This window comes from Thermobia domestica, chromosome 7, assembly GCF_964235325.1.
Source record: "Thermobia domestica chromosome 7, izTheDome1.hap1.1, whole genome shotgun sequence".
In the NCBI taxonomy this organism is placed as follows: domain Eukaryota; kingdom Metazoa; phylum Arthropoda; class Insecta; order Zygentoma; family Lepismatidae; genus Thermobia; species Thermobia domestica.
Window position 1 is genome coordinate 290384211 of NC_137460.1, and position 20921 is coordinate 290405131.

The 20921-nt window shown below is 35.3% G+C and overlaps 1 protein-coding gene across 1 annotated transcript; it reads right to left on the reverse strand.

Moving 5' to 3' along the window:
- Nucleotides 1–1548: 1548 nt before the first annotated feature.
- Nucleotides 1549–19828, reverse strand: LOC145691028 (uncharacterized). Its single transcript, XM_081766581.1, has 3 exons — nucleotides 19471–19828; nucleotides 4782–5750; nucleotides 1549–3443 (listed from the first exon to the last, which is right to left on the reverse strand). The coding sequence occupies exons 2-3, from the start codon at nucleotides 5516–5518 to the stop codon at nucleotides 2300–2302; spliced, it is 1881 nt and encodes a 626-aa protein (XP_081622707.1). The 5' UTR covers nucleotides 5519–5750; nucleotides 19471–19828; the 3' UTR covers nucleotides 1549–2299.
- Nucleotides 19829–20921: the final 1093 nt, after the last annotated feature.

Consider the following 20921-nt stretch of genomic DNA (forward strand, 5'->3'; position numbering starts at 1 on the left):
GAAATCGAACCCAGAATCTCACACACCGGTAGAGAGAGTTAGCGATTATGCTACGCGGAGCCACTCCGTGTTATGTAACTACAAACGCTTTTAATAATGGAGCCAAACATCAACCGCTTTAATATATAATGAAGACAAAGCGGGAAAAATATCATGAAAATAAAATATGTAGTTTCGTGTATACCCTGAAGGATAAAAGAGAATATCTGTTAATCAAAGTGAGTGTTTACGAAAAAATATATGGACTGGAAATGTAGTAAGAAATGGGAAAAACCTGAGAAAGTCTAAAGGCACTACTACAGGAAGTCTACAGGCGATGCCCGAAACGTCGCTAACACCTAGGGGTTCATTTGCTGATAAATGCCGAACGTCGATATAGCGACGCGTTGAATGATTGCCGCTAGTGTGTGACTTTGACGGCAGGATTTCGTCGAGTCGAAACAGATATCTAGAATCGGGCTGTTGAAGTTACCACTGTGTACCAGCGAGGAATTCATTTGGTTCACGCTTCTTCTATTCTTCGTGGAAAATCACTAAGGGACCAAGACGAACTATCGCCAGTAATGTGCATGCGATAGTGGGCTTTAAGCAGTTCATTTTAATAGTTTTTTAAACATGGAATGTGGAGTGTCAAACGAAGGAGAATTTAGCAATGAGAGAGAAATGTTACAAATTTAATTGGTTCAGTAGCAGAGACACACAAATAATATGCATACAAATCATTAATCTTTACACTACAATTTGAAAAAAATGAAATCTGTTTTACGTCCCACGGTCATGACGGTTAGGCTAAAGTAGAAGGTGATGACGAGTAATGAATGAAATGGTGGAATGAGGAGTGGGAGGACCCCGAGAAAACCCACGAGCACGGTGTTTGTACACCACAAATTTCACTTGAGTTCTGGGATCGAACCCGGGACCCCAAGCACTAAATGTGAACGATCTACCACTGAGCCATCGCGGCCCTCACACCAGAATTTGACTTCTACAGAACTTTTGTAGTTGCTGGTCAGAAATATTATGACATTTTAACAAGTCTCTATCGATACTAACACATTTAAGTGAATTCTGCAAAGATCTAAACAAATAATAATCTGATGGTGACTGGCCCGGTCTATCGGTGACTGCAATAAAAACAGTCAAATTCAATTAATTTCTGACTATCCATTAAAGATCATACGTTCTGGTGTTGTCATATCTGTTGCCGGTCATACCTCTTTCTGTTTCCTGGTTCCAGGCATACATTTGCAATTGCTAAGTCTAATACTGCTAATTATGTACAGCACAGTCCGAGTCTGTGATGCCCGGCAGCAGCATCTCTTGATGCATGATATCCTTCTAATCGTATAAAATACACAACATAACATTCCTGGGCGTAAATGTAGACTTTACCACAGTTTTAAGCTTACCCTTGCTTCAACCACACACTTCTTGTCACATTGTTGTAGATTATTCACTCTTTATCATTTGTGGTCAATAGCTTCAGAAATGGCATAGATCGAACAAGTAAATCGTTACTTACGAAAAAAAGAAAAAAAAAAAAACAGGAAAAGAATTTGTTTCGCATACAGAGCGGATTACGACAGCGATAGACGAAGAAATGACTCTAACTTAATAAGCTACAGACTATCTACCAAAATTTACTGGTGATTTTATATATAATATCTCGATTCGATTTCTGCAACGAAATCAATTTTAGACTAATTCAAATCGATCTATGTACTGAAATCTCGACGAATTGATGATTATGGAGAAAAGTTACAATAACGTGAAGAAAATGTTTAATAAACCAACTTTATCATACTTGCGCCATGAACATTGAACAGCTGTCATACATGTTGAGTGCTACCGAAAATGAGCAAACATCCCATAAATGCGTACTATGAAAACCACCAGAAACATCGTTTCCGATTTGCCGGCAGCACGTTAAGTAGTCAGTGAAAATATCCCAAAATTCACAAAAGTTGATATATTATTACTTTCACGTAGAATACATAAGAGCATATGTGTACATAAATGACAAAAAATATAGGAAAACGACTTTCTTAGGTCTATTAATGTAATTTATATGATTTTTTTTTAAAGTTCTACTAGGTTTACTTACTTAATAAGAATAGTTTGTTGTTTCTGTTATTGACGATAAATTACAAGTATCGTTAATTGTAATTCTACTTTATTTTATATTTTTTTTCTTATCATTTGAAAACATAAAACACAGTTGAAAACAAAATTTTTCCTGAGTACCACAACACATTTTTGTTTAACCTGAAACCAAAATTCCAATATTTACTGCAATATATCACGAACGACGTTTCACATCTTTATGAGTCAACATATGTCGATTTAGGTCGGAGGAAGACGAATAGGACTTACTACACTGAGCACAAGAATATGGTTTTATACCTAGATGCGCGGCTGTATGGTTTTTGAAATGATGCTTTTGTGAAAAGGATTTAGAGCAGAGGGCACAAGTGTAAGGCTTCTGTACTTTATGAGATAATTCGTGTCTTTTAAGGTCAGAGGGGTATAAAAACGTTTTCGAACAAACACTGCAGGCATTTCGAGTATCACTGACATGTGTCATAAAGTGTCTTTTAAGTTGTTCTATTTGATTGTGCGACTTTCCGCAAAGAACACAAGTATAATTCTTCTCACCTGTATGAAGTAAAATGTGCTTTTTTAGATCAGACCTACCTCGAAAAGACTTAGCGCAATACTCACATGAAAATGGTTTTATATCCATATGAACTAGTACGTGTTTCCTAAGTGTATCTTTTTGGCCAAATGACTTACCACAAGAATCACATGTGAATGATTTCTTTCCTGTATGGGTTACTATATGTCGTTCCACATCAGAAATGCTTCGAAATGATTTATTACACTGTAGACAAGGGTAAGGTCTCACATTCCCATGAATTAATAAATGCTTTTTCAGATGGCTACTATCAGTGAATGATTTCGAGCACTCATTGCAAGTAAATTTTCTCTCCTTGTGGGAGGTAACGTGTTCGCTAAGTTCAGAACTGGATTCAAACGATTTAGAACAACGATTGCAGGGATACAAAACTTCAACACTATGACAGAGTGAGTGTTTTTTAAGTTTATACATTCGATCATACGAACATCCACATACTTCACAAACAAATGGTTTTGCACCTGTATGAGTTAATACGTGTCGTGTTAATCCAGTTTTACTTCGGAAACATTTAGTGCATATCTGGCAACTATATGGTCTTGTATCTGTATGAATTAATAAATGTCTTTTTAGGTGGGAAGCATTCCCAAAAAGCTTACCACAATTCTTACACACAAATGGCCTATTCCCAGAATGAGATAGTAAGTGTCTCTTGAGATTGTATTGATTTGGAAATAATTTGCCGCACTGCTTACAAGAAATATTAATAGTTCCAAACAGGCTAATGGACTCTTTTCGATTGTCATTCCTAATGAAAAAAAAAAATAAAAAAAATAAAGATTTAGATCTCACATGAAAAACAGTCAAAGTTGTAATAGAAACAGAAACTAATTACTTCTAAGATTTTCGTTTGGAATTTAGTGTTCCTTTACATATTAATCTGAGATCCGAAACACAGGGGGCGTTACTATCTGAAATCGATCGGAGTATCACGCATTGAAGGCAGGTGCGCTAACAATATAGCTAAATCTGATGTTCTGCATGCAAAGAAATACATCCACATTTAAGAATACGAATTTATTCTGATAGTTCCGTGTGTACAATATTTAAAAAAAAAGTTTCAACCGACATACAATAATATCATTTTCTGAAATATAGTAATTTTGACGTTGAACTTTGTGAGTTACCTAATGGTAATAATAATAATTCAGTTAATAATTTGAATGCTAATCCTGCAACAGCTTTAGGAAATCAAGCTATGAGCAAAGGTTCGAGATCTATTATTATGTATACCTGCTTGTTTCTCATTCCCATGTTATAAACAGTTAAATTCCGTATTCTCACTTCGAAAATTCCCGGATAAATAAATATTGTGAAGTACTAGTGGTACTTAAGAAAGAAATTAAAAGTGTGATCTGGATGCTGATCCCTATTCTGGGATCAACGTTTATCTAAAAGTTCTTCTAGCGAGAAAAAAATATTTCTGATTAACTGTGCAAGATATGCAAGCAGGTTTAGATCTCATGCGTATACACACGACCACATTCCACAGGTATTTAATATCGTATAAGTGACGGTAATTTTGATAGTTCAGTTTTGCATATGGTTCACAGGTCACGTTTTCACCGTTGCACACGACTGTTTTTCAAAGATATGTTGATATAAAGTAAGGACACAGGCAGGGCGTAACTGCAGATGAAAATGTATATACTAAGATACCTAACAAACGGTATAGTAGGAGAAGAATGTAGTCCATGTCATGTACTTATTTCTAAAGTGAGAAGTACGTAGTCTAAAACAGGCTAATGTTGCGTTGGAAATGTCGAGTTCTCAGAGGATTTTATAATTTATTCCCACTTTCTTATTCTACAAGCTCTCTCATTATTACTAAAAAATTAACTTGTTGTTTTTCTTAATCTTCCATGAAAAATACTCGCCAATTAAGCAAAAAGAAAAAAAGCTCGATTTACGGAAAAGAGAGAGTGGAAATAAATTATTGTAAAACAATATATATATATATATATATATATATATATATATATACAGACAAGTTTTGGCCACACGGCAGAGAGCAAAACATTTTGATTTCAATGGAAATGAGAACATAATTTGCGGCTACTACTGGTGAATATATATTTATACTCACGTTGTATTTGAAGATATGGTCACGCCACCTTGGTGAGATGTTGGTTTGCTACTGCAATACTTAGATGTACTAGGTATGTCTAAAGAGCTTTCTCCTTCTGTAACTATATCACTTTCAGTATCAGGTTCTTCCAAGGAACATTCCGTTTCTTTAGGGTTTTCTGTTTCACAATTGTCAAAATTAGTAATATTCTCGTCATTTCTAGAAATTTTGTAAACTTCTACTTGAGGAGTTTCCGAATGTTTTACTCCAATAATAGCAATATCATCATCATTATCATGAACTATGTTACTTCTTTCAACATTTACTTGGACAATTGAATCAACTTCTGGATGAAAACCTGTTTGATACACCATTTCCACATTTTCTTCATCAGGCTCGATCTTTATTTCATCTGTTTCAACCTCACAAATATTTTCATCTAGATTAAGGGCACTTCGATGTACAACTTCATCATCTTTATCAAGAAGTTCATTTTTAATTTCGTGCGTATTAGAAGCATTAACGTCACCCTCCAGATAAACGTCTCTTGGGTCTCCATTGTTAGTATCTTCATCAGTAAATTCGCCTTCAATTCCCCGTATCTCGTTGCCTCCTGACTGAAGAATATCTGCATATTTTACTTCCACAAAGGAGCTAGCATCAATGTCAGCATCATGATCTTTGTCACTAAATTCAGGACCCTCTACACGAGAAAACAATTCTTTCGAGTTGAGTTTACTCTGGCTCAATTCCATTCTTGCTAGTGATTGCCAAAATATTTGCTTCTCTATTCACTTTAGTATAGAGTGAATTTATTTCCTTGTAGAGAATACTTCTCGCCATTAATGTTTTTCACTTTTAAATATTCTTTTCTGAAATTTTTCCTGTGACATGCCTTAGAAAAAACAGTTTTCTATTTCAATCATGTTTCTTTCAACAAGCAGGCTCACAACATGTAACATCCTCAGGTATCAAGCTGATTCCTTCCTATTAATTAAAGAGGAAATAAATGAATATCTGTGAAACACAAAACGTACACAAAATGAAAAAATACAAAATCACACAATATATACAATTTATAATACATTGTTGCATAGAACTTCTTCCAGTTTTTCTCCACAACTGAAATGCTAGGTGATTCATAATTTTGTATAACAAAAATGTTTCAGGAGTTTTACTCTCTGAAACAAAAGTAAAATATTGCATAGGTCGCGTCTTTACCAATCTACTAACGTCAGCATACAAGAAAATATGTTATCTCGGTTTATGTTATGGAACATTTTTGGTTCCAAAAAGGTGCAAGATTTATTCATCATTAACGTAAGAATAAAAATTTGTATCCCCTTAGTGGTCTTCACTGATCTAATTTATTTAGAGGTAGAATTGAGTCATATTTTGTGTAAAGAGAATAAATTCCAAATATTTAATAAAAGGACGCCACATTCCGAACACAATTCCATCTCCTTTTCCCCTACAATAGCATTCCAAATTTGCTTAGATAAATCAACAAGCTTATTCTAGATAATAATGTTACAGTCGTGAACTGACGACAATATTATTTTCGAAAAGTAGAAGTTACCACATTAAATATATTCGATTGAATTGATAAATTATTTTAAAAATAATTTTCACATCTGGGAACTTCCAAGAGAGGCGTTACAGTGATATACAGAGTGTAATAAAAACGTCGGGGCAGTGGAGTATCTCGAGAAATACACTCAAGTTTCAGAAATCTCGAAACACTGTCCAATACTTTAGAAAGATCTATTCAGGTAACATAAGACAAAGTTGCTCTTACCCTTTCAAAGAGGATGAGGGGCAATTTTAAAATTTCAAACGGAAACACCCTATTTCTATTGCAGATTCAGATATTGCGACGAAAACGACGCAATTTTTATTGAAGTAATTTTTCGTTTTCCTCCTAGATGCCGTTGTAATCGCAAAAAAATAATGATACGTTACTTGAGGTTGATGATAAATATCTCGAGAAATATGCGTTAGATTCAAAAATCTCGAAACACGTACGATATTTAGAAACGTCTAGCGAGTTGCTCTTCCCTCCCAAAAAGGGCAGGAGGGGGGAAACTACAAAATTTCAATTAGAACCTCCTAGTTTTCCTGCAGATGCAGAATTTTAACCAAAAATACGCAATTTTTACTTGAAATACTTTTTGTTACCCTCCTAGACGCCACTGTGAGCTCAAAACTTATCGTACGTCACCTGAAATTCATAATAAATTGAATTTCTCGAAAAATACACATGAGGTTCAAAAATCACGAAACACATATCAACTGACATAAAACGAAGAAATATTTCAAACTGAAACTCCCTATCTTTGCTGCAGATTGTGATTTTGCAACTGACAATTTGAGTTTAATATCCTTTTCAGCAGCGATACGACTCGACTGAAAAGACGTAACTTTAGACTCAAAAACCTTCTCGTTAGCCTCATAGATGGCTGTAATTGAAATAAATAAATAAATATATATATATATAATAAGTCACCTAACAAGAGGCCATTATTTACATATTGTGCGCCCTTTTGTGGTCATAGTTTTTGGGTCGCTGACATGAACAGTGACAATTTTAATTCAATTCAGCATCAAAGTCATACTCCACTCTTCAGGGAGGGGCGACATTTTAAGAGTAATCGAAAACGACAGATATTAGTGTTGAATACATAGTTTTTCGAAGTCGCTGAGCTTAACGGTAATAGTTTTTATGATGCTCAAACTTATCCTCAGTTCTCTGAGTGGGGGTTGGTTAAGGTGACTTTTGAAAAATAATCAGTTAAGTTAGCTAATTAGTAACTACTGTAATTAGGGTGAACTAAACACACTAACATATCGACGCATGAGAACCAGAAGAACGTAACTCCATTTTCGTAGATTTACAATCCAGAAAACAAAATCATTTTCTTAAAAACATGTGTATTTAATAAGATGGTAATTGAGCTACAGTATAACAGATAATCGGCAAGGAGAACAGATAGTGTTACGTTGCATTTACACCAAGTGGGGCTTTCAAAATTGTGTCCAATCATGAAGCAAACAAAAGCAGCGTTTTTGGATTTACGTTCCTCTGGTTCTCAAGCGAGGGTATTTTCTCGCGTTTGCGCGGGACTCTGCGGGTTGCTAGTCTTAAATATTGCTTTATTGTGAACCTAAAAAAATTTGAGGACCGCGATATCTCACTGGTAGAGCGTTCACCTCTGGTACATAAGGTACTTGGTTCGATCCCAGTTCGCACCAAGTGAACTTTTTGGTGGGTAAACATCGTGTAGGTGGGTGTTCTCGGAGTTCTTTCGTTGCCTCTCACTCTTCATTCCACCATTTTATTCAGCTTCATCATCACCGTCTTCTTTAACCTCGCCGGCATATCGTGGGACGTAAAACTTAAACTTTATATTGCATTTCATTTAAAAGATCCAAACTTTTGACGCGGTTGAATTCTGCCTCTGTGCTCGAGCACAAAATAGCACTTACCTAAATACGGTTCTGCCTAAGGTTGATAAGTTAATATTTCTAGAAATGCACTTGAGATTCAAAAATCATGAAACACATGTCAAATATTTTCAAAAGATCTATTCAACTAACAAAGAGAAGTTACGAAAAAATATAAAGTTATTAAAACATACGGTATAAGTAATAAAGACGTACTCTTTCATTCGAAATAATTAATTGATGATTCAATAAAATAAAAAAATGAAATGTCTCTATAGCTACGGAAGTGTTTAGAGAGGGAGACTTTTGAAATGCTGAATAGTTGCTAAGGAAAAGAAAACAAATGGAAGAAAAAAATTCTAAAAAAAAGGAAATCAATTTTCTCTATGCAATTGTCAAATCCTTGCCATCTACAAGAAATTAAATTACACGCTCACAAACGTTTGCTTACTTACAACTTGTTGGAAGTGAACCAATATATTCTAAACTGAATAAAAGGAAAATTTCAAATTGCCGTTACAAAGTATTTTCCTAAGTAATATAAACTTATCCATCCTTCCAAGGTCCTAAACTTCAATTAAATCGAAAAGTATGTCTCAAACGAATAATATAGAAAATAACTTACGAATGAGAAAATGATTTAACTGGATATACTTTTATCATGGTTTTTCAGTTCCAGGTAAAAGCCAATAATTCGTAAATATTGATTCTTATATATATTTGATGTTTGTTGATGTTAGGTTTAAATGAGTTGCGGAAAATGTAGAAAAACATTAAATTTCAGTTATATAATAGCTAATTTCAACTAAAAAACTGAAATGAAATGTTTAAGTTTTACATCCAATTGTGACGATGAGAAATAAATGAAGAAAGTGTGAGGAAGCGGCGAAATCCTGAGAAGACACACGTACACGATGTATGTCTACCACAAAGCTTACTTGGCACCTGCTGTGATCGAACCAAGGATGTGTGCACCAGAGAATACCACTGAGCCATTGCGGCTCCTCTTGCAGTAATTAACGAATGGCACTCAAATAGTGCACAAATTCTCACAATGGTCTAAATATTACGTAGTTAGATTCACTTACCACACGGGGAGATATTTAATACGAAGGTCGAGACCTTCAAGTACAAACATTACAAGAAATAATATTTTATGTACACGTAAAGAACTAGCTCCAGGAACATAGAATCAAATGACAATCACATTACAAGGGTTATGCTTTTCAGACACTAGTAGGGACGAAACGCCTTACGTTTCGATCCAAATACTATTAACAATTATGACTAACGCAGGATTACTTATATATACATTCAGCAACACACATATAGAGAACAAAATTGAGATCATTTTATTGTTCTATCTTACTTGGCGTATCTGTATATATTTCACTTTGTTGTAACTAAAGCCTTGCGATGCAACCAAAATATATAATAGGTTTCTCACAAAATAAACGACACCAAACACCAATACAACTGAACAAATTCCTTCACTAAAGTACATAGAAATTACACACCCTTTCCAATTATTCTGTACATATTAATATCAATCAGATATGTGTTTCGGAAAAAACTGCGGAAAGATGCTCGTGCAAAAGTATTTTTTTTTTTAAATGTGAACATGAATGCAGTGATACATTTCAGAAACTCGTATCGCAATGGTCTAGTAGTAACATTTACCACTAACCTGTCAATTACTTACTGCAGAAAGATACAACGATTACCGTGAAACAATAGGTGTAAGTGAACATTATATGACAAATTAAGAATTGGCTTCATTAATGCTTAGCGAAGATAATTAGGATAATTAAAAAACGATGATCGTCCAAATAAATTACGTTTACCAATTATGGAAAGCATGGATGATATATTTAACCTTCATCCACACGCGCTAAATTTTAAAACTTAAACACACGCGCGGGGTGTTTTACACACAATCTATAGATATATATTTTATATAAAATGTATTTCATGTATTTGGGACATAAGACTAAACTTATGTAAATTTGAACTTTTCTACGAAATATGATCATTTTCTTCGGCAGATTTTTTATTTTATCGCCATTTGTGTAGAAAAATATTTTTAACCTGTTTTCATGTTATACACTTTATAAGTTGATATAAAATGTTTTAATATATTTGTTTAAAGTTATAGTGAGTGTTTCTAGTGTTCGCATGTGTTAAGAACATGAAGATAATTAAACAATCTCTGTTTTTTCATAAGATCATTTCAAATTTTTAAAAGCAAAATAACAATAAACATTCATTACTGTCAAATATTCAAAACAAGATGTACTTGAGACGTCTTTACTAAATGAATATAAAAATGTTCTAATACTATGTAGAACGAAAATAGAATAATATGATATGGCATGAAAAATAGAAATTAGAGATTTTTCTAACCAAATTACAGATTTACTGTCATTTCGTCCAAACTTCAAGTGGAAGAGCAAAGTTTCAATTGGGGCTTACTCTTCACAATACATTAGGCTCTGCTTCATGTGGACCAACTTGTTGCAATTACAGCTTGATAATTATGAATTTTTCTTACCTTTTAACTCGGACATATTTCACACCGTCCAGAAGCTTTCTTTCACCTTTTTGGGTTTATCTTCAAGACTAGCGATGCGCTTGACTACTTCTTTCAGATGAAGGGACCGGAAGTGTAGAGAGAATCTATATGCAATATGTGTCCTGTAGAGCTGCAAACTCAGTTCCTTTAGGAACACTCCTCTGGCTACTTGGTTTTGCACCAATGTTGTGGTGAACGCTTATACTTTCTTGACACAGTATACCTTTCGCACAGCTTCGTACCAACACCAATGCCGCTTTTATGCAAATTATAATCAGTTATGTTAACAGTTTTCTTTACATCACCTGTGTCTGGATCCATTCTGCTGTCATTGTGTAATGTTCATGCCACAACAACTCTTTGGAGCTAAGGAGCGTAGGAAGTGATGGTGATATCTATCCTTGGAAAGGCGAATATGCTTAAATATTTCTTTTTCCCTCTTTTTGCTGTTTCTTCCTGCAAATCGTATCCGTACAAATTAATACTCTTGTTCGCACTCTTGTCCAGTATTTGTTTCATGTCTACTTTCACGTAGATTATCTCCTGAGTCACTAGAATCGTTAGGAATTTTTCTATATCACTCTCATAACAACCAAAGAGGTTCTTTATTCTCTCTTCCTCTTCCGCAAAACGACCCATTTTTTGTCACTCCCTTACTGTTTTTTTAAAAATAGTTTACGAGAATAATATTGGAGTAAATATACGTATTGGAAACACGGTTTTACAAAACATAGTTTGAAAACTTGGCAAAAAATTATATCACACAAACACACGCACGGGGTGGATTTCACCCCTGCCAAAGCTTTATGATCCACATATCACAATCGCTTAACGAAAACTGACTGACTATTGGGTGAATACAATCAAGAGATACAGCCTGAAAGGTACCTATAAGCAGAGGGTCCTACAATCGTTTTTCTTTTCCTTGCACAAAAATGAAATGACTTGGGGTGGATTTTACTCCAGCAAGTGTGTTTAAGGGTTAATTATATATATGCATAAAAGACGTAAAATGAAATTACGGAGTGTGAAGTAAAGTATTTAATCCATCATACCACTAAAACCGAGGCATTAGACGTTTAAATAACGAAGGGACGTATGCGAATCGTAACAACTACATACTTTTTCTCTAAAAAATTACGCTTACTGATTGTGGATTGCTAATCATCTCGGTGCGGAAATGGCTTCTTTACTAGCTATATATAAATCATACCGCACGCAATGACTGGGTGAGGATTTGCTGACTTATATAACAAAAACGCTCAGGAAAGATAGAAAATGAAAAATGTGTGCAGGTCGTGAATGTTATAAAATAGAGGATCTGGCCGTACATACAGTATGCTAATCCTATGAACTCAACGAAGTTATTACTTTGGATACGCCGGTGATATACTATCACTCTCGCTATTATTCGCAGGTTGTCATTGGCTCATTGCTGCACCTAATTCTCATGGATGTGTTTTTCACATTTTCTGACTACATGTTGCTGATTTAATGAGCTGTCGTCAGCTGTTTCGCGTTTATCTTGTTTATTGATATACTGTTCAGTCATTTTTTACGTTGTGCTGAAGTGTTGCATCATAAAACTGAGTTTTAATGTTTTATTATTGTGTAGTTTTTTTTTTTTTTTAAATTTTGGTTGGGATAGTTTTGATTTGTTTTTGTGTATTTATAATTTGTGACGCTGTTCGGTCCTGGCAGCCAACTCACAGTAATTATGATTACTTCCACCAGCAGGTAGGTTAGCCTAGCATTTGACTAATTTAATTTAGTTTCTGCTTAGTTACTGCTATAAAGTGATTCATATGGAAGTTGTTTCAAGTGTGTTTTGATTGATTAGTGTAGTGAGATTTAGGTTTTGACCTATTTTTTGGTTACGAGGATTTTATTCTGTCATTCGCCAAGTTGCTCATAACGCCTGCTGAGAAACCTGAACACGCTATATAATGCAACTATATTTTAGCAGGGTTTGAAAAAACCCGGGCTTTTTTGAAAAAGCCCGACCCATCTGGGCCCATATGAGTTTTTTCTGGTATTTTCGGGTTTAATCGTGTTTTTTCGAAAAAATGTCAACGTCTTTGGGTAAAAGCGTTAAAATGTGATTCATATTTCTGATTTATATTTCAATATTGTCATCGTCACAACTTCCAACAATTTTCTACTCACTGCCGTTTTGAAAAAATGGCCGTCATTTTGATATTTTACATTCGACTGCCGAGAAAATCTACACAGCAAATTTAGCGTATCTTGTGCTTCCACCGTCAAAATTTCAACTTAAAAGACTGAAAATTGCGCTTCTTACCGTAGATACTCGCTGTTTTGACAAAATGGCTGCCATTTTGACATTTTACGTTGGTATGCCGCGAAAATCTATACACAAAATTTAGTGTGTCTCGTGTTTGTACTCTGAATATTTTAACTTAAAAGGCCGAAAGTTGTACCCTGTAGTGTGTGTGTGGTAGAGGCAGACAAACGAGTTGAGCTTATTTTGTTTAACGTCTTTTTCAGCAGCGAGGCTATATGAGACGGGACCTACTGAATTAAGTGGAATCCGAACCACGTGAGCTCCCTCCGGGAAGCAAACCCGGGTCACCCACGAGGAAGACGCGTACACTAATCGCTTAGCCATGAAGAAGCTCGGCAGACAAACGAACAAATGTAAATCAAGTCATCCAGAAGCCTGACTGACGTTTGCCAAATATGAATACCAAAAGGGGTCTATTAATTTAAAACAAAGATACAATTCATGTTGTATAAAATAAATAAATGTTTCGAAATGTCTTACATGAAATTAACATCTTCCAGCGTAAATAAACCTGCCATATCTTCTCCATGAGAATACGGGACACCACAAATCCCCCCCTAACAACTTTCCAACACAATGAATTGAACTATAGTCTTGTTATGAACAAAATTATAATAGGCCGCGGTGGCTCAGTGGTAGAGCGTTCACCTCTCGTGCATTGGGTCCCTAGTGCGATCCCAGCTCGCGCCAAGTGAGCTTTGTGGTTGACAAACACCTTGTGCGTGGGTTTTCTCGGTATTCTCACGTTTCCTCCCACTTCCTTCATTCCGTCATTTCATTCATTTCTCATCATCACCATCATCTTGATCATAGCAGGCATAACCGTGAGGTTAAAAATAAAAGATTTCATTTTATTTATATTTTTTTCCGAATACGTATAATAGGCGAAAGTTCACTAAGCAGCTCCTGCTATTCTCTTTTCGTATCCTGCAATTAAATGTATAGACAAAAAATGCCTAAAAACCTAAGATGTGCTATGAAAATGCTTTACAGGAAAACATGTAATTGTACGGTTTAGGTGATCGATTGTTAATGAAGAAAAATTTTAATTTTTAAATAAACCTCGTATAGAAGTGCTCTCAAGAATTTTTCCCTCAGCCAACAAACGAATATGCATATATGTATCTGCGTCTCGTCTGCGACGGAGATCGTAGTGTTCCTCTCGCCTTCCCATATAAGGAACTAAAATTCAGCATAATGGAAGAACATCTTTAAAAATTCCTACCTATAAGTTGTCATAGCTATTTTTAACTTTTGACATCACCAAACTACGTAGCGAACCGAGCTGTTGCCTAGCAACACGAGGAGACGGAAAAAAAAAGTGTACTAGTCTGACAAGTGCTTTGGGTGCAACAACTGCTAATAACTACGATGGATGATATTACGAACAAGTAAATATGCAATATTACAAATAGTTCAATATTTTTAGTACGATGTAAGTGCGATACCATAGTATATTTTAAAGGTGCTCCTATTACAATAAAAATGTAATTGCAAGAAGAAGATTTAAAGTCCCAAATTATATGTACATGATTATAAGTTCAGGGATCGTCCCAGCGACTAGGATCAGCAAAGCAGTGAAATACGTTCTGTTCATCGCAAAGAACATGAAAGGAAAGCAACCTGCAACCTCCAGGAATTCCCCCCTGGAATCACCAAAATAGTTTCCCTTCCAGTGCCATTGTGAGTGAACAGTGCCAGTGAAATTATGGAAATCAACAATGTGACATAACATAACCGATAAATTCGTGTCGTCCGCGTTTATAATAATAAATGGGCCTAAAATAAAATTTTGTCACAATAATGTTATCCAATTAAAGTGCCAAAAATAATGTAATACATATTCGTGAAGTTTAGTGTTGTTAATTAAAGCAAATAGTGGAATTCTCAGTATTCTTTCAAAATAACAATTATGGTTTAAATTTATATATGTTAATTTTGAGAAACAATCTAATTTACTTTTTTTTACAGCACGAGTGACTAGCGCCTATGCAACATAATAATTTGTACATTATTAAATTGCATTAGCGCTGAGAGTACAATTAGAATCTGTTTTTGTGCCGGTTCTGACCGAACTCTGAACCGTGTTGTCCAGCGGCTACATGGTCAGCTTTGGTGGTCGATCCAACCTGTTATTAAAATCTAAAGAAGACATACGAACGGTGGAAAATCGAATCCCAGACCATAGCAAATGCGTAAGCCCACCTTGGGACCGCAGGACACGAACGACTTACAGTAATAAAAGGGTTACCCCGATAGGGAGCGAGTAGAATCGAACCCAGTACTGTAATAATATGGCTTATCCCTAATAGGAACAAATGATAATCGAACCCTGATACTGTTATAAACAATATGCAAATTATTTAAATCAGTGGTACAAGCTACCTTCAATATTCTTCGCGCTTTTTGCAATATTTATTTACATGGCTGTATTTTCCAAAGTTACGTTCGTCAGTTTAATCTGATGAAAAGTTGATTTTTCTCCCTGTGTCGCGTGTAATTGTCAGGACCAGAGTTACATTTTTCTAAGACATGGACCAAAGCACAATTCTGTGCCCCTAGCCTCTGAGAAAGATTATATTTTTTGTTAACTTATCTAATGTGTTGTTGGAGAAAAAGTCCAGTTATCTTTCCTGTGTTTGTAAATATAGAAACACTCAAATCCTTTTTTTTTTCTTTTTTTGATCCGGAGAATATCCGAGTTTCCATCAAGTTCAATGGAAGAAGTAGCATTGAAAATATCGTTCGCTATCAAGTCGATACTGTGGTGTAATAACTTCCTCGAAACTGTTACATGCAACAGCATTCTGTTCATTCACTAATTACAGGATTTCCTGCCAATCTCAGAATTTATTATTTTTTTTTTCACTTTTCGTATAAGCTGATATTGATAGCAGAAATGGAATGGAGTTAAAATACGGGACACTCGAGGCCAAAAACGGGACTGTCCCGTTTTTTACGGGACGTATGGCAGCTTAAGCGTAAAATAAATAGATTTATTGTTGAAGTATTCATTTCCGATCCTTTCGCGTTTAATTCGGGAATTTCCCGAGCTCTTCTTTCACGGCATGTACATCAAAACTTCCACTAGTACGGAAATTTGAACTCAGCACTTGAAATAGTAAGCGTTACATATTATTCGGAACCCCGAGCATTAAACTCCTTAAGTTTGACAAGAATTTTTACGCTATTGCTAGTGTTGATTCTACAGAAAGCTTACTTAAAGAGTAGCAACAAGTGACTGAACTAAACTGTTATTGTTCAACCAAATTTTAGTTGAAAAAACTTGTGTTTTACATCAAAGGTAAGAAATAATACTAATAGTTTTACTAATGTATTTACATGTGTACTATTAGTACCGGCACCTATGACCTTAAACCCGTCAAAAGTATGAGTGATAACGTCCCTCGTTGTCGCCGAGTACATTATTCACGGAAAATATTTTCTAAAGTACAAAATTGCTTATTTTACTTCAAAAGACTATAAGCGTAATCCATACATTAATTTGTTCTATAACTATCTCAAGCTAAGTTTTTTTTTCCTTTTCATTCATTTAGTGCATTCAGAGCTTTATAAAGGTCTTATGTTAAATGTTGCTGTATACCTTAACGTGAAAGCCTCTAATTCACCCAAGGCTAATTAAAATCTGATAAAAATCACTTACAATGTGATCACCTTAGTTGTACCAATAATATACTAACAAATAGGTCAAAAACATATGTGGGCTTTAAAGTGTTTTTTTCAGGTGGGTCCAACCTGAAAAAGCCACCGCTTTTTTTCGGGCTGGGCCCACTTGGGCAAACCCAGACTTTTAGGTGCATCATTTTCATGATCGATGTATTTCGGTTGCTAAGGAGGTGTTTTGAGTCGTCACTGGTCCGATGAATCGATTCGTTCTTGGGAACTGATGCGAGGACCGGTTCATATGAGCCGGTTAATGTTCCTGCGGTGCCTAAAGTAAATTTTTGTCTTTTAGGTTAAGGGAGACAGTTATTAACGTAAGTGGATGGTGATAGAAAACTTGGTGCAATTAGGATGGAGGAAACAGGAGTATATTGGGAAGCCAAAGAGACTATCTAGTCCACCATAAATTTGCATGCCCGAGGAAAGATGGGATACTATGCGTCAGAGGTAATTACCCTATCTCTGATCCACTGTTTCCCTCTCGCAGAAAATATGAACAATTTTAAATATATATTGTGTGCAACTGCTCTGCTTTAATATTTACGCTAAATTCAAGGAAATAGAGAGGTGAATTAATACTATACGGGTACATAGATTTATAAGTAATCGGAATAAGGTGTGAACTTACCTCTGAGATACGTATTTACGTGCTAATAGAGAAATTAAAATCGAACTTGAAATGCACGTAATATTCCATAAGCTAATCAGAGATTAATTTGTTAGTTTGTGAAATTACAACAAATATCGTGAAATGTTCATCATAAATTACAACAAAAATTTTACCACATAGTAGTTTTTTTTTTTTTTTTTAAGCAATCGAGGCAGTTTGTGCTTTTACGTATGAAACGAATTTGTACTTAAAGAAAACGTCAAAATAAGTGTAAGATATGTAGAGAAACATTCACCTTCATTCAAACATAATGCACAGTATATAAACTGATTCAATTTCCATCACAATATACGAGAAGCAAGAGTTAAGAAGTGGAATCTTTAATATCTTGTTGATGCCCTAGGTGTACACTGCAACATCATGAATATAAATTGTGTGCACCTGCAAATTGAGAGAAATGGCGCTAAATTATCCCTTTTGTTTCGAGAACAAAAACAAACGACCACCTACGGGGCTTCTAATTCGTTCCTATTACTACTACTACTACTACTTTCACTCCTAGTACCCGTTCCTATTACTACTCCTATTCTTACTACTTCTTACTCTTACTCCTCCTGCTACCAGTACTAATTATACTGTGGATCCGTATAGTAAATCTGCACGTTGTTTTGTATGACATTAGTGCTTTTTGGTGGCCACCTAGCACAGGTTAGTTGCTATTTTGCAGAAGACCTGTAATGTGAACCAGAACCAAACAATGCAAGAACACACTTCCAAAATGATTGTTGAATGTACACGAAATGAAATCAGAGAGAAAGAAGTTTATTTTTTTATGAATTTGTGTGTGGATTCGTTTAATAAAGCTAAACGAATAGAGGAAGCTTGCTACAAAATTGTGAGCAAGAAATTACATTTTCGTATGCCACACCTACACTTTTCTCGGGATAATTTGGCCAATACAGTGTACTAACATGAAAAGTGGTTGTGTAAGGAATACGTATTGTTATTATGGTCTTTTGATCATAAGGCATCTCACTGCTTTAGGTGTATCGCACGAGAAATGAATGCGAACGTTAATTCACATTCAAGCGCCAATGGAAATAATGACTCTACCTGTTAAGTTTTCAAGTTCTTAATGTGTATATTGCATTCTATATTGTATCTGCTTGTTCAGTTTTGCTTCTTCTTATATCATGTGATTCTAATGTTGCATTTCTAACATTTTAAATTTTCTATTCTGTCCCGGTCATACCATATTTCTTCATATTTCATTGATTACAGATGAATCGGTTATAGACAGAGGCGAATCCAGGACCGACTTCTGGGGGAGGGGGGTTGTCATACTGCTACTTTTAAGGGCTCCAAACTTTGGAATGAGTTTTATTTATATATATAAAATAAGAAAATTTCCTCTTCTGGGGCGGCGATTGCCCTCCCTGGATCTGCCCCTACTTACACACGATGTAAAATAAGTACTACACGCAAAGAAACAGACACTATCTTCATGACCAACGTAATGGATTTATTCAAAAATCACATTTTCTTGGAAGTCCCCATGCAAATGTTAAAATTTCTCAACTTGAGCTATTTCTGATGGTGTTTGGAAATTTAACCTGCACAGTTAATACTTTATAATCAATTTACGGCTTAAGTTTAGAGTTGCCCCTCCAGTCTGAAGGTGCCCTTGGACTTTGCAACATAGGAAAAACAGTGCTTGACGTACTAAAAATTGTTACATTTCACTTAACTTTAGTACTCCGTGGGCTTCACAAAAATCTAAAAGGTTTTCTTCATTATTTTTGAGCATCCGTTACACCTGTTCGCCATCTTTTACAACTACCATGCGGCTGAAACCTTCTGCGAATGCTTCCGCTTCCGGCAAATAGTACTAACTTTCACTTATCTTTTCTCGTATTAATCATAACTCTCATGCCGACTTACATTCCTAAACATCAAATAAAAACTCCAAGTTATCATTTGCCTCATTTCTCCTGTAACTTTTCTTAATTTTTATAAAAAGCGGTAGGGTAACTCTAAACTTAACCCCAATTTACAAATTACACATTTCTTTGAACAATCCTAATGCACTTACTTCCAAAAATTATTTTTCTCTTTTACTGGATTTCCTAAAACATTGTGTTCATTCACGTGCCAAGTGTCAACAAGCAAACATCTTCTGACTTCTTATTGTGATTCGTTTTTCTTTGAGAAGAATGAGACGCTAAGTGTTCCCAAATGGTTCGTTCTAGTCTTACCGCTATATACAAATACGAACGACATCGGGTCTCTTTCCACACTAATTTGCGTCAAAGCAAGAGAAAGAGTTCTATAATTACTGTGCCAGCCGTTTCAATTCATAGCAGTAATTAAAATTTTGCAAGGACTGTGCTCCCTTTGCCCTTGTGAGTGTAAACAAAATTGCCACGTAACGGAATGTTGGAACTATACATCGACCGCCTTATGCAGAGTCGTTTTTATAAACGATTAGTGTCATACTAAATAGTTGACTACTGCACACAAACATAAAGTCGAACTCTTTAGTATGGCACTAATCATACGTCAGAACGTCTCTGCATAAGGCCCCGAGAGTCTTATTCCGTCGAAAAATACGTAAAAATAGTGAAGCCTAACTCAACATAGAACACACAGAATCATATATATCTGCTATAGCAAATTATAGCAGAAATTTATTTGGTAATCGTCTTTGGATTGAATTGAATAGGATTTTATTTCGTTCAACGACTATTCATATTGGCTAATTGCCATGCCAATGACATGATTATACAAGTAACATTCATATTATACTAATAACATAACTAATTTTACAATATTTCCTAGATGATAGAACAACATGATTGAATATTGTGGTTTCCTTATACAAAAAATACATTTTTTTTTTTACAAAATGGAGAAATATAATAACTAACTAACTAACTCTATGACCTATGTAACCCAGAGGTTCAATGCCGCGTTCACAAAAACTCTCCATTGACTTCTATCCTTAGCTAACTGCATCCAGTTTCTACTTTGTATTCCAATCTCTGCGAGATCCATCTTAATATTGCCCTCCCATCTACGCCTAGGTCTTCCTAATGGTCGTTTTCCGATTGGTCTTCCAGTCAAGACTTTGAAAGCGTTTCTACTTTCTTCCATTCTAGCTACTTGACCCGCCCACCTAAGCCTCCTAGACTTGACGACCCTAACAATGTTGGTTAAACCATATAAATTATGTAGTTCCTCGTTATGAAGTTTCCGCCATTTCCCATTCCCGTTCCTCTTGAGTCCGAATATTCGTATCAGGATCTTGTTCTCAAATACTTTCAGTCTATGTTCTTCCCTCAGAGTAAGTGACCATGTTTCGCAGCCAAACAAAACAACAGGCATGATTATCGTTTTGTATATTTTAAATTTCAAATTTCTCGATAGAATTCGCGACGACAAGAGATTTTGAACCGAATAGTAACACGAATTCCCTGCGTTTCGCCGAAATTTAATTTCTCCGTGAATATGATTTTCCTCTGTTAATATTGATCCTACATATTT